Source organism: Lampetra fluviatilis, chromosome 62, assembly GCF_964198595.1.
Source record: "Lampetra fluviatilis chromosome 62, kcLamFluv1.1, whole genome shotgun sequence".
Taxonomy (NCBI): Eukaryota; Metazoa; Chordata; class Hyperoartia; order Petromyzontiformes; family Petromyzontidae; genus Lampetra; species Lampetra fluviatilis.
The window spans coordinates 1,439,398-1,452,677 of record NC_136336.1 but is presented as its reverse complement, the minus strand read 5'-3'; the positions used below and the strand labels follow the sequence as shown (position 1 = coordinate 1,452,677).

The 13,280-nt window shown below is 55.1% G+C and overlaps 1 protein-coding gene across 1 annotated transcript in view; it reads right to left on the bottom strand.

Moving 5' to 3' along the window:
• Positions 1-494: 494 nt before the first annotated feature.
• SLC4A7 (solute carrier family 4 member 7) overlaps positions 495-13,280 on the bottom strand; it is a 32,020-nt gene continuing 19,234 nt past the window's right edge. The window contains exons 14-22 of the mRNA XM_078881620.1: positions 12,357-12,518; positions 10,317-10,430; positions 8,687-8,848; positions 7,972-8,223; positions 7,356-7,424; positions 5,771-5,944; positions 3,058-3,198; positions 2,120-2,214; positions 495-677 (exon numbers count right to left, since the gene is read on the bottom strand). Of these exons, the coding sequence (XP_078737746.1) occupies positions 551-677; positions 2,120-2,214; positions 3,058-3,198; positions 5,771-5,944; positions 7,356-7,424; positions 7,972-8,223; positions 8,687-8,848; positions 10,317-10,430; positions 12,357-12,518 (1,296 nt within the window). The 3' untranslated portion in view covers positions 495-550. The remainder of the gene's footprint in view (positions 678-2,119; positions 2,215-3,057; positions 3,199-5,770; positions 5,945-7,355; positions 7,425-7,971; positions 8,224-8,686; positions 8,849-10,316; positions 10,431-12,356; positions 12,519-13,280) is intronic.

The following is a 13,280-nucleotide window of genomic DNA, read 5'->3' as shown; positions in this document are numbered from 1 at the left end:
CAGCAGGAGGAGCAGCAGGAGGAGCAGCAGGTGGAGCAGCAGCAGGAGGAGCAGCAGGAGGAGCAGCAGGTGGAGCAGCAGGAGGAAAGAGGAGCAGCAGCAGGAGGAGGAGGAGCAGGAAGAGCAGTAGGAGGAGCAGCAGGAGGAGCAGCAGGTGGAGCAGCAGGAGGAGCAGCAGGTGGAGCAGCAGGAGGAGCAGAAGGAGGATGAAGAGGAGGAGCAGCAGGAGGAGGAGGAGGAGCAGGAAGAGCAGTAGGAGGAGCAGCAGGAGGAGCAGCAGGAGGAGCAGCAGGAGGAGCAGAAGGAGGATGAAGAGGAGGAGCAGCAGGAGGAGCAGCAGGAGGAGCAGCAGGAGGAGCAGCAGGAGGAGCAGCAGGAGGAGGAAGAGGAGCAGCAGGAGAAGGAGGAGCAGCAGGAGGAGCAGCAGGAGGAGCAGGAGGAGGAGCAGGAGGAGGAGGAAGCCGCAGGAGTGGGGGGTGAACGGTGAGCGGCGCTCGGTCCCGACTGCCGAGAGAGCGCCGCGTGATGCTGCGGCGAGCGAGCGGCGTCGCTAGAGGCCGGTCTCCGCGTGCCGTGCGGCGGCGGTGACGGCGGCAGTCCCGGGGGCCGCACCGTGCCGAGCCAACGTCCCCTCTGCGCAGGAGTCGCTGCTCCTGCTCCTGCTGCTCCTGCTGCTGCTGATGATGGAGATGATGGTTGGTCATGATGGTGACGATGGTGGTGATGATGGTGGTGATGATGGTGATAATGATGGTGATAATGATGGTGATAATGATGGTGATGATCGTAGTGATGGTGGTGATGGTGATAATGGTGGTGATGATGGTGACGATGGTGACGATGATGACGATGATGATGGTGATGATGGTGATAATGGTGGTGATGTTGACGATGGTGATGGTGATGATGGTGATGATGGTGATAATGATGACGATGGTGATAATAGTGGTAATGATGATGAACGCAAAGAAAAGCCGCATCAAGTTTCAAGTTATTAGCGTGTAACCGGGTGAGAACTCGAGAGAGAGCAGGACGAGTTCGATCTGCACGAGCGTCCTGGGCCATCGAAGTATCAGAAACAAAACTGGAAATGAAATAAAGCAGCACAGCGACGAAGCAAGTAGCGATGTGGACAAAAGAACACAAAGCACCCAGAAGAGTGCACGTGAACCGCAGCCAGAGATTTCAACTATCTCGGCCGCCGTCCCTCGCAACGTCTGTCCCGACAGCCTTTTGGTTTCTGGGCACCAGGGTGGCAGCAGTGGCTGCCAATGCTCGCGACTCACAGCAAGAAGGGGTCTGAGTTTGATTTGCCAACTCGCGCGGCTTTCTGCGTGGGGTTTGTACTCTCTCTCTATCCCTCTGCCCTGCATGAGTTTCTTCTCCATGTTCTCCGGGTTCCTCCCGGAGCTAAGAAAACATTGCAGTCGGTATCGGATCAAAACATTTCCTGAAAATGACTCAATTGGCATCACACAGAGCAGCAACATCGGCCCCTGTACTTGCGAACACCTGGCAGGACCCTCCTGAACAAAGGAGTCTTGAGACTCGGTTGAGGCTTTCATGCGTCACTCTTGCAAAGGAAACTTATATCCTGGTCGCTTGAGAGTTCTCACGCTTGCGTACGGACTACGAGAGCTCCGTATCCACGACACGACGTCCAAAAGAAGCCAAACGTAAACAACGTTAGGAAAGGATCCAATCGACAAAAACCAAAATAGGTAAATGTGAATCTGAATAATAAGAATAGGTTTAACCCTTTAAGTTTTGCAGCCAAGAAGGCTGCTGTCTCTGGTGTAGGCCAATCAGTCTCAACGTTAATGCCATCTATTATCAGAGCATGTTTTTTGCATGTTCACCACACGGAGTTGTGGTTAATGCAGCAACGTGATTCCTTGCAAAAGGTTTCTATTTGCTGTTTGAACATCTTAACACCTGTTTTATTGCCAGAGAGAGTAAACACTTATTCTTATTTTTCATTCTTTGATACTGGCAAAAAAGGTCCCATGATAAATGTGAATCTGCGCACACTAACAGGATTTAGAATATCACGTCCAATATTGCGACTACTGCCCCGACGTGTACACACATGGGCAGATATCCGGCAAGCCTGTGGTACCTGTCATTTATGTGCTGCTGGTGGACTTGCTGGGATTTCTCTCCGCTCCAGACGTCCGGTGCTATGACCGTCACCCCCACGACCGGCTCAGGAACCTGCCAGAAGCAGCGTCAGGGCGACAAACGCAGTAACGCAGGAGCTCGTAGCATGACCTGTTAAACTTGCTAGAAACTCTTACGAAGAATTATTTTCATTGTTACCAGGTAAGGGCCCACTGAGCTATGTAGCTCTTTTTCAGAAGCGACCTGGCAATCACAAATGACAGCCCAATTAGGCGGTTTATCACGTGGAGATTTATAGCAGCCAAAAACTCTAAACGGGTGAAATCGGGAGGGATAAACCGGAGACCCAGAGAAAAATCCACGCGATCACGGGGAGAATTTTCAAACTCCAAATATACAGGTATCGGGCTCAAGCCAACGACATCCTGTATACCAGGGGAGGTAGTTAACATCTCCTAGCCACCGCAGATTACCGGCGAGGGAGAGAGCGGTCCCTACCATCTACCTTGCATAACCGCGTCTCCTTCCATTCGCTCATACGCACTCCGTTGATCTACACTCTACAGGAATGGCGCGAGACTTTGCCCAGCATAGGAATTGTTCCCACGACGTTGGGGGTCGGGGGGTATGAAGCCTTCTCGAGCGCAATCCCAATAAAGATTAGCCATTTTATTTAATACTTAACATCTCTCACGCTATTCGCTGCGCAACAGTCAACTTTATGTTGCCCGCGATTTCGATTTACTTTGCTCGGTTGGCGCTAGCCGCTGAGGTCACGACGGGTTTCTATCTTCATCCCCGTTTGCTGCTCCGTGTCCCCCCCCCCCCCCGTTCCCGTGTCTGCCGTAACGCGCGCCGATGCCCCCTTTATTGAGGTGCAATGAGTGGCACACAGAATAAAGACCGACCGACTGAGCGAGCGATCGATTACCGTACCTTTCCCTTCACCTCCTGGCTTTTTCCGTCGGCCGCTCTGCCGCTCGTGGTGCTCTCCGGCATGAGGTCGTCGATCCAGCCGAGTTCCCGCTTGGAGAAGCAGAGCTCCATGAGCTTGCGCACGAAAACCAGCGCGACCACCTGCGGCGGTGGGGGGGTGCGGTGGGGGGGTACACAGCGCACAGCGGTACGGGGATTGGTAGGGCGCCGTACCGCATGCGTTGCTAATTGGATGTGCGGTGTACGTATGTTGAACTTCCTTCGCACCGTACGTAGCGAACTGTGCTAATCCCTGGTTTACGCGCTTTAGTGTTACGCCCTTTTGGAATAACGTACCGCTTTGTATTTAGATGTTTTTTGACATCGGCGAGATAAATTTCGGAGTAACGCCATCTCCATCGCGACATACGCGCCACCCTAGCCTGGCACCGCGACCCAATGCCACGGTGAGCAGCCAGTGCAGCGTGCTACTGGTAGGAACCTCCCGGTTCCACCAGCCCACAGGGGAGTATTGTGTCCGTCCGTCCGTCGTACATCCAAAAATGGGAGGGGTGGGGCTGGGTGGAGAGGGGAGGATGGGGAGGGGCTGGATGGGGAGGGAGGGGCTGGGTGGGGAATGGGAAGGTGGGGAGGGCTGGGTGGGGAGGGGAGGGTGGGGAGGGGCTGGGTGGGGCGGGTGGGTTAGGGGCTGGGTGGGGAGGGTGGGGAGGGGCTGGGTGGGGAGGGTGGGGCTGGGTGGGGGGTGGGAGGGGTGGGGCTGGTTGGGGAGGGGCTGGTCACCTCGTGGTGCTCTTATAAAACTCAACGTTTAACCTACTCACGCCGGCTTGTGCCCGCCTTCACAGTAGGGTATATTTGTGGAATACACCACGCCGCCGTTGACCCTGGCCATTGACCGAGCAACCCAACGTTCCTACCAGCTCCCTCCGCAAGAAATGTGTTAAGTAGTGTGCTATACTGTGCAGCATCTCGCCGCGTGTACACCGGCGCGCCTCCCTTTTGTCTACACAACGCAACTCTGCCGTGCAGTAAGTCCCCGGGTTGCGGAAGACCCGACTTACGGAAATCCGACTTTACAGAATTGCTCCGATAAATCATGTCAACAAATATTTAAATGTGTGGAAATGTATGCGTTAGTTACGTAAGCGCAAAGTATTGCAGCGCAGTGAGGTTAAGGATGAATACCGCCGAGCAAGCATTTAGGCAAATGTAAATTTTTGTAGCGTTACGTAATTCTTATTCTTGCGTAGCGTTTCGTAATTGTTTGTTTTCTATCTTTTTTCCCATGTTTCTATTGCTAGTTTCTTCATTTTAAGTTTATTTCATGAGGTATTGGCTGTATGTACTTTATTTAACACAATTAAAATTCGATTGCTTATAATCTCAGCCAACAGCGATCTGAGAAGTCTTGGCCTCGCCTAATGCACGGTGAACGAACATTCGGAAGTGACTGCTTTCTGTTAACAATCAATATAAAAATGTTTCGTGGTATTCATAAACAACTGGATACAGTATATGCTTCATTAGTTTAATGATTTGTAGTGTTCGGGTAGATATTCGATTAAATTAGAGAATCATAGGAAGTGCAGAGCGTATACACAGGGAGTGATGGAAAACGCGACGCAGTACAGAAAGAAGACGGTAGGGGAGGCACAACGATTCCCGGCGATGGGATTCTCTCGTTGATTTTGGGGGGAAATTGTTCAGTTTCCGACATACGGAAAATGCGGGTTACAGATCGTTCTCGGGAATTGTAACCCTTCCGTAACCCGGGGACTGCCTGTAGTTACAATTGTAGGGGACTAAATGGAGAAGAATCGTTACACGGAGCTACTTAAGATTTATAAAATGTTAAGAAAGCAAGCGCTGAGAGAAGTTAGAAAGAGAACAGGTGGTGAAGGGATAATCAGGAACACGGGTGGTTGGATGTCTAACATCCGGAGAGGAAGGGCCACAGGTGGTGAAGGGATAATGGATGAGAGAGAGGGGACTGTCGCAAGGGAAGAGGTAGTGAAGAAATAATTAATGAGAGGGTGCTGTAGCAAAGGAACACAGGTAGTGAGGGGATAATTAATTAGAGGATGCTGTAGCGAGAGAACCACAAGTGGTTAAGAATTAAGGGCACAGAGGGAGATACAAAAGGGGAGTGTCGCTGGTAATAGGCCTATTGATATATGCTAGGATAATTTCGGTGATTATGTCTGCGAGTGCCAGTGAAATCCCCAAACCCCCTTCTTTACCATTAGTTCTTATGGGAAAATAACATTTGACATGCGCGATTTTTAAATACGCGCGTTTTTCAGGAACGCATCAATCGCGTATGTCAAGGTGTGCCTGTATGTGTTGAACTTCTTTCACACCATACATAGCCAACCGTGCTAATCGGAGGTGCGGTGTATGTGTGTATGTAGAACTTCTTTCGGACCGTCAAGCATGACATCGTCCAGCATGACATTGGGATCTCTTGTATTTCCATCGATTGCTGTTCCATACCTCCTCATATGGGCACGCACATGTCCAGCGCAACCCTGTTTGGGCATGACATACCTACTTCACATCATCATCACCATCACCACCATCATCATAATTTCTGCCTTGATATTTCACGCCCTCGTTCTATCACTTTGCAGCGGCGGGCCCAGTTCCCGCTATGGGGGAGCGGAGTTGGTGGTGCACCCGCCCCATCACCCCCCCAACACCCCCCCAACCTCACCATGATGGGGAAGATGACGGCGGCGGGGGAGGCCTTGACGGCCCAGAGCAGCGCGAGGCACGCGAGCTGGATGAAGGTGAAGAGGTGCACCTTGCGCAGGGGCACGTGCCGCAGGTAGGCCACGTCCGGCTGGTGCTTGGCCGGCATGCCGTACAGCTTGAGCCGCTCGAAGAACTGCACCGCCGCACGCCACGGTCACTCGAGTTCGATTCCCCGCCCATGGTGCACGAATCTTTTGTGTGCGTGTGTGTGTGCGTGCGTGTGTACCTGCGATGTGTGTGCGTGTGTGTGTGCGTGCGTGTGCGTGTGTGCGTGCGTGCGTGCGCGTGCGTGCGTGCATGCGTGCGTGTGTGCGTGCGATGTGTGTGTGCGTGTGTGCGTGTGTGCATGCGTGGTGTGTGCGTGCGTGTGTGTGTGCGTGCGTGTGTGTGTGCGTGTGTGTGTGCGATGTGTGTGTGTGCGTACGATGTGTGTGTGCGTGCGTGCGTGTGCGATGTGTGTGTGCGTGTGTGTGCGTGTGTGTGCCTGTATGTGTGCGTGCGTGTGTGCGTGCGTGTCTGTGTGCCTGCGTGTGTGTGTGTGCGTGCGTGCGTGTGTGTGTGTGTGCGTGCGTGTGTGTGTGTGTGCGTGCGTGTGTGTGTGTGCGTGTGTGTGTGCATGCGTGCACAAAAGTGCTCCGAACCCAGCCATCCGAGTTCAATTCCCCTTTCACGGCCAACACCGGTGACGATTATCTGAAGCGGTCCTGGGCATCCCCTAGGTCGACTCAGCCTCAAATGAGTACCTGGTGTGGTGTGTAAATATCGCCACTGGGGAGACAAAGGCGGCCGTGCGTGGGGTTGGCCACGTCTGTTATTTTTTGTGCGGTGGTGGAAACTTTCCCAACAAATATTTGTCCCAACCCCAACATCAATTCCGCATCTATTGCACTGCGTTGATTGTGTGTCGTTTATGAAATTGAAAACCTGTGCGTGCACGTGGTAGTTTTCATTTGATTTCACAGAGGCACGCGAAGCTCACAGGCAAGTGGGAAGGGCAGCCAGAACTGGACACCGACACTCCCCCAAGCTCTGTGGTCCTATATTGGGGTGCTTGGCCAACTCCCTTAACGAGTGCTCATACACGAGGGAGGTAACCAGAGAACCCGGAGAAACCCCAGGCGAGTGAGAGAGAGGGGGGGGGGTAACACTCGATCCCCGTATAGATGGAACACAGATGGCGACTCGTCAACTTTCTGTACTGCCATCGTGCTCTGGCAAGCCAGTGAGGACACACACAATCCCTCCTCAGTGAGGAGACAAAAGGCTCCCCCCCCCGCTCCCTTGCGTGCCTTGCCGACATTAATAGGTGCTCGTCGACAGCACCTGGACCCGTCTTGTGCCCAGCCACGTGCGGAGGGCCAGAGGGGGTTCACGCGTGTCGTGGCGTCTCGTGTCGTGCCGTGCAGTGCCAGGCCATGCTGTGGCTCTATCATGCCCTGCCGTGCTATGCCGTGCCGTGCTATGGCGTGCCGTGCCGTTCTGCGCCGTGACGTGACGATGCGGCCGTGGCGCACCGCTGTGCACCACGGGGCGAGCGGCGGTACCTGAATGCCCTGCAGGGAGGAGAGTCCCATGTACATGAAGACGCCGTAGAGCACCGGCATGGGGATGAACTGCGGCAGGGACGTTACACAGGCGCGGCGCGAGCGTCAGCGGTCAGCGAGCGTCACTCTGAGCCCAGAGGGAACCCAGTGAGACCAATCGTCCCAGGAGTTCCTCATTTGCGATTCGTCTCTCCCGGCAGAATTATAACACCGACTCCCATAATGTGTATGCCTTGAACGGTGTGCCCGTCCCCTCAGCTACAGCTCCTCCACACAGACGACGCTTCTTCACTCTCCCTCCCTACTTAACATCTGCAGCTTCGTCTCAGCCCCACCTCCCGGCCCCCATTCACACTCATCTAACCTCCCCCTCCCGCCCTTCTCCCCCATCACCGTTGGGGAGTCAACGAGCCCCCCCCCCCAAACGTACCGCCCACCCGGCCCCCCACTTGTAAAGCCGGGTCGCCATCTCTCGCGTGGTGGGGCGAGGCGGACCGACGGACGCCGCTCCACCCCGTAGAGGCCCCGCTGCGCCAAAACGCTTCGCTGCGGAGAAAGCGAAAAACCTCTCCGGCGAGGGCCTTCCCTGCCGGCGCCTCCGTACGGCGGCGCTCACCTTGAGCACGCTGGTCATGAAGACGGAGCAGCCCATGAGCAGGAAGATGAGCACCCCGGTGAGGCGCTGCTCGCGCACGCCCAGGAAGCGCGGCTGAGCGCCGGGCGCGGCGCTCTCCGACTCGAGGCGCAGGCTGTTGACGTGCGAGATGGAGAGCACCGTGGCCGCCACGAACCACGGCAGGCCCATGACGGAGCACACGGCCAGCATGACGGCCACGCACAGCAGGTCCAGGTGGTAGCCGCAGCCCTTCTGCGCACGCACCGGCAACCCGCCACCACCGCATCCACCACCGCAGCCACCACCAAATCTACCACTCTAGCCACCACTGCAGTCACCAGCACACCCACTGCAGCACCCACCACCGTATCTACCACCGCATCCACCACCGCAGCCGCAGCCACCGCAGCAGCCACCGCAGCCACCACCGCAGCAGCCACCGGAGCCACCACAACCACCACCACAGCCACCAGCGGTGGCATGGTCACCCGGCGGAGATTCACACACGGTGGTGATAGTGACTACTACTTTGATTGCGAATTTTTCTCTGTAGAGCGCCCTTCATACCATGATGGGTGAGGCCAACGCACACACAGACACAGACACGCACACAGACACACACACAGGGACGCGCACACACAGGGACGCACGCACACACGCGCTCGTTCACTCGGGGACTGCGGACATTAAACCCACCCGCCATCGACGGCGGTACCTTGAGCTTGTGCTCCTTCCTGTTGATGATGACTGCCGTGATCTGCTGGTCCATGAAGATGAGGATGGTGCAGAGCAGGGCCGGGGCGATTGCCACCAGCGACGACCACCAGGGGTTGGGCCCGATGGGGTCAATGAGCCAGCCTCGGTCGTCTCGAGTCGGCTGCCGGAGTCACAGAACACACACAGGGACGCACGCACACACAGGGACACACACACAGGGACACACACACACACAGGTTGCCCCCACCTCTAGGGAACGCTGTGCGTTGTCAACAGCCGGGGGACATCGTGTGCTCCCCCCCTTCCCGTTGTGTCAACTGCGCTCCCTTCATCCTTCTTGGAACAAAGTCGCCGCCGCGAGGAATACTCTTCGCGGGATGATCGCTGGTGGGGACGCGATTCGCACCCCCAGTCACACCCCCAGCCACACCCCCAGCCACAGCCAAATAAAGTTAAAACACGGATTCCTCAAACACTGCGGAAACCTCAAATCCAAACTACCTCTGATAGCGGTGTGGTGGTATGGCTGTGTGGTGGTGTGGTGTGGTGGTGTGGTGGTGTGGTGTGGTGGTGTGGTGTGGTGGTGTGGTGTGGTGGTTTGGTGGTGTGGCTGTGTGGTGGTGTGGCTCTGTGGTGGTGTGGTTGTGTGGTGTGGTTGTATAGCGGTGTGGCTGTGTGGTGTGGTGGTTTAGTGGTGTGGCTGTGTAGATGTGTAGTGGTGTGGTGGTGTTGTATAGTGGTGGGGCTGTGTAGATGTGTAGTGGTGTGGTGGTGTTGTATAGTGGTGTGGCGGTGTGGCGGTGTGGTGGTGTGATGGTATGGTGTGGTTGTGTGGTGGTGTGATGGTGTGGTGGTGTGATGGTGTGGTGTGGTGGTTTGGTGGTGTGGCGGTGTGGCGGTGTGGTGGTGTGGTGGTATGGTGTGGTTGTGTGGTGGTGTGGCGGTGTGATGGTGTGGTGGTTTGGTGGTGTGGCAGTGTGGCGGTGTGGCGGTGTGGTGGTGTGGTGGTACGGTGTGGTGGTGTGGTGGTATGGTGTGGTTTTGTGGTGGTGTGATGGTGTGGTGGTGTGGTTGTGTGGTGGTGTGATGGTGTGGTGTGGTGGTTTGGTGGGGTGGCAGTGTGGCAGTGTGGCGGTGCGGTGGGGGTGCGGTGTGGCTGGTAGTGGTGTGGTGGTGTGGCGGTGTGGCGGTGTTGCGGTGTGGCTGAGTAGTGGTGTGGCTGTGTAGTGGTGGTGTGGCGGTGTGGCGGTGTTGCGGTGTGGCTGAGTAGTGGTGTGGCTGTGTAGTGGTGGTGTGGCGGTGTGGCGGTGTTGCGGTGTGGCTGGGTAGTGGTTTGGCGGTGTGGCAGTGTGGTAGTGTGGTAGTGTGGCGATGTTGTGGTGTTGCGGTGTGGCTGATAATGGTGTGGCTGTGTGTAGTGGTGTGGCGGTGTTGCAGTGTGGCGGTGTTGCGGCGTGGCTGGTAGTGGTGTGGTGGTGTGGCAGTGTAGTGGTGATGTGGCGGTGTTGCGGTGTGGCTGGTAGTGGTGTGGCTGTGTAGTGGTGGTGTGGCGGTGTTGCGGTGTTGCGGTGTGGCTGATAGTGGTGTGGCAGTGTGGTGGTGTTGCGGTGATGCGGTGTGGCTGCCACCTTGAAGGCGCTGGGCACGTGGAGCTTGGCGGTGGGGATGCCCAGCATGGCGTCCACCAGCACCATGCTCACGATGGTGAGGAACACCGCAAAGTCGCTCACCACGGCACGTACCTACCCCGCCGAGACGCACGGGCACCACGCTCACCCCCGCTCACCCCCACTCACCCGCACTCACCCGCACTCACTCGACACGCTCATCACCCGCATGTCACCCCCACTCAATGCGCTCATCGTCCCCTTCCGCACACACGACACTCACCACGCGCCCCTCACCGACACTCGCCACTCTTCCCACAAAGGCCATCGTCTCCCTGGGGGTCAATAAAACAAGTGCCACTGAGTGGAGAAGTCGACAGTGGTTGTCCTATGGTTAGACTCGTCCCTGTCATAGAAACGTGGAATTTACACCACTGGCTCAGGGCTGTCAATGGAAGATGAACACCGATTCATACTCTTAGTTCTTTCGGTAAAGTCACGTAGGTAAATAATGAAATCCAAATTTTTTACCTACGTGACTTTACCGAAAGAACTAAGAGTATGAATCCTTGCAGTCACGAAAGCTTCAAATCTAGAATGAACACCGATGCTTCACTGCTGCTGATTTGAGCAGCAAATCACTCTGGCTTTGCAGCGTGGCCCGGGTAGGTGTCTGTGTAGGTGTCTGTGTAGGTGCCGGTGTAGGTATCTGTGTAGGTATCTGTGTAGGTGTCTGTGTAGGTGTCTGTGTAGGTGTCTGTGGGTGTCTGTGTAGGTGTCTGTGTAGGTGTCTGTGTGGGTGTCTGTGTGGGTGTCTGTGTAGGTGTCTGTGTAGGTGTCTGTGTAGGTGTCTGTGTGGGTGTCTGTGTAGGTGTCTGTGTGTGTGTCTGTGTGGGTGTCTGTGTGGGTGTCTGTGTGGGTGTCTGTGTAGGTGTCTGTGTAGGTGTCTGTGTAGGTGTCTGTGTGTGTGTCTGTGTAGGTGTCTGTGTGGGTGTCTGTGTGGGTGTCTGTGTAGGTGTCTGTGTAGGTGCCTTTGCAGATGTCTGTGTAGGTGTCTGTGTAGGTGTCTGTGTGGGTGTCTGTGTAGGTGTCTGTGTAGGTGTCTGTGTGGGTGTCTGTGAGGGTGTCTGTGTATGTGTCTGTGTAGGTGTCTGTGTAGGTGTCTGTGTGGGTGTCTGTGTAGGTGTCTGTGTGGGTGTCTGTGTAAGTGTCTGTGTGGGTGTCTGTGTAGGTGTCTGTGTAGGTGCCTGTGTAGGTGTCTGTGTAGGTGTCTGTGCAGGTGTCTGTGTGGGTGTCTGTGTAGGTGTCTGTGTGGGTGTCTGTGTAGGTGTCTGTGTAGGTGTCTGTGTGGGTGTCTGTGTAGGTGTCTTCGCCGGTTGGAAACATTTAGGCTGGCCTGCCTACGATCCATCCTGGGTTTAACCAGGCTGGATTGTGTGAGGAGCTCACAAGTCCTTGAAAGATCTGGGCAAAGTCCCATCAGTGAGCTCCTCCGGCAGGCAAGGCTGCGTTGGCTGGGTCATGTAGCCCGCATGCCCAGCCACCGCATGCCTAAACAGCTTTTGTTCGGCCGGATCGAGGGGGCTAAACGGGCGCGGCACGGGCTAGAGAAGAGATGGAGTGATGTGGTACAGGAGGACGTGGAGCTGAGTGGACTTGCCGATGACTGGTACCAGCGGTGTCAAGATCGGCCTCAGTGGAGGAGGCTCGTGAAGGACGCTATTGGGCAGTTGGAGGCAGTCGCCCTCCAACAACAACGGAGGGCGGAGGAGCGACGCTCACAACAACGAGCGGAGTGCCGGGTGGCTAAAGCACAGCAAGTTGGTACAGTAGGGGGCACAGGTGGTGCATCAGCCAGTCATCTCGGTCATCTCGGTCAGTCGACCCGTGGCACCTGGGTCTGCCCCGTGACCTCCTGCCAGCGGGCGTTCGACACTTCACGTGGCCTCAAGGTGCACATGGCCTGGCACAAGCGTCGTGGTGACGTCACCGCCACTTAGTGGCGAATGGCGGTTGTTGTTGTTGTGTGTGTCTGTGCAGGTGCCCGTGCAGGTGTCTGGCCTTGGTGGGGAGGTATCTCATGGTCTTGAAGCGCCTGAGGAAGGTGGACAAGAGCAGGGTGGAGAAGAAGAGGAGCACGGAGCAGAGCAGCACGTCCGGCACGTAGGGGCCGCCGGGGCCACACGCCGCTCCCACGAACCCCCCGCCCAGGCGCAAGCATTCCTGCACGCACACACACACACACAGAGATACACACAGATACACGCACACAGATGATACACACGCACAGAGATACACGCACTCACGCACACAGAGATACACACACACATACAGATGCACTCACGCACACATACATTCACACACACACAGACACACTCACGCACACAGATATATACACACGCAGATACACACAAAGATACACACACACCAAGGCCGTAGCCATGGAGTCAACAATGGGGGGACCAAATCTTCCTGGGTGTCTGGGGGTCCCAACCCAGAAAAATATATACATTTGAAAATTAATTTCCTGCCTAAAATATAAAAAAATCACAAACACATGGGACGGACTTTTGTTTACAATAATGTCGAATAGTGTATTGTATTACATTGCTCTGTTTTTACTTTTTTTACCATTTCTTGTTTCCTTGTATGTAATGACAGAGATTATGGATTAATAAAGTACAGCCATAACCACAATCATATAAACAGAAATTTACGCATTGATTTATATGAAGACAAGTCCAGATATTGTGGCCAAGGTTTAGCAAATTGTTGTTTTTATTTACAAAGCATAGCAATGTTTTTTATAGCAATATATTGGGGGGGGACATTTTGAGCATATTTGAATATTGGGGGGATGTGTGTCCCCCAATATATATTATAATTACGGCCTTGACACACACAGACACACACAGATACACGCACACAGATACAAATACAAAATCACCCGTATAGCTTGAACAGACTGTTGGGGCAAGTGCTGTT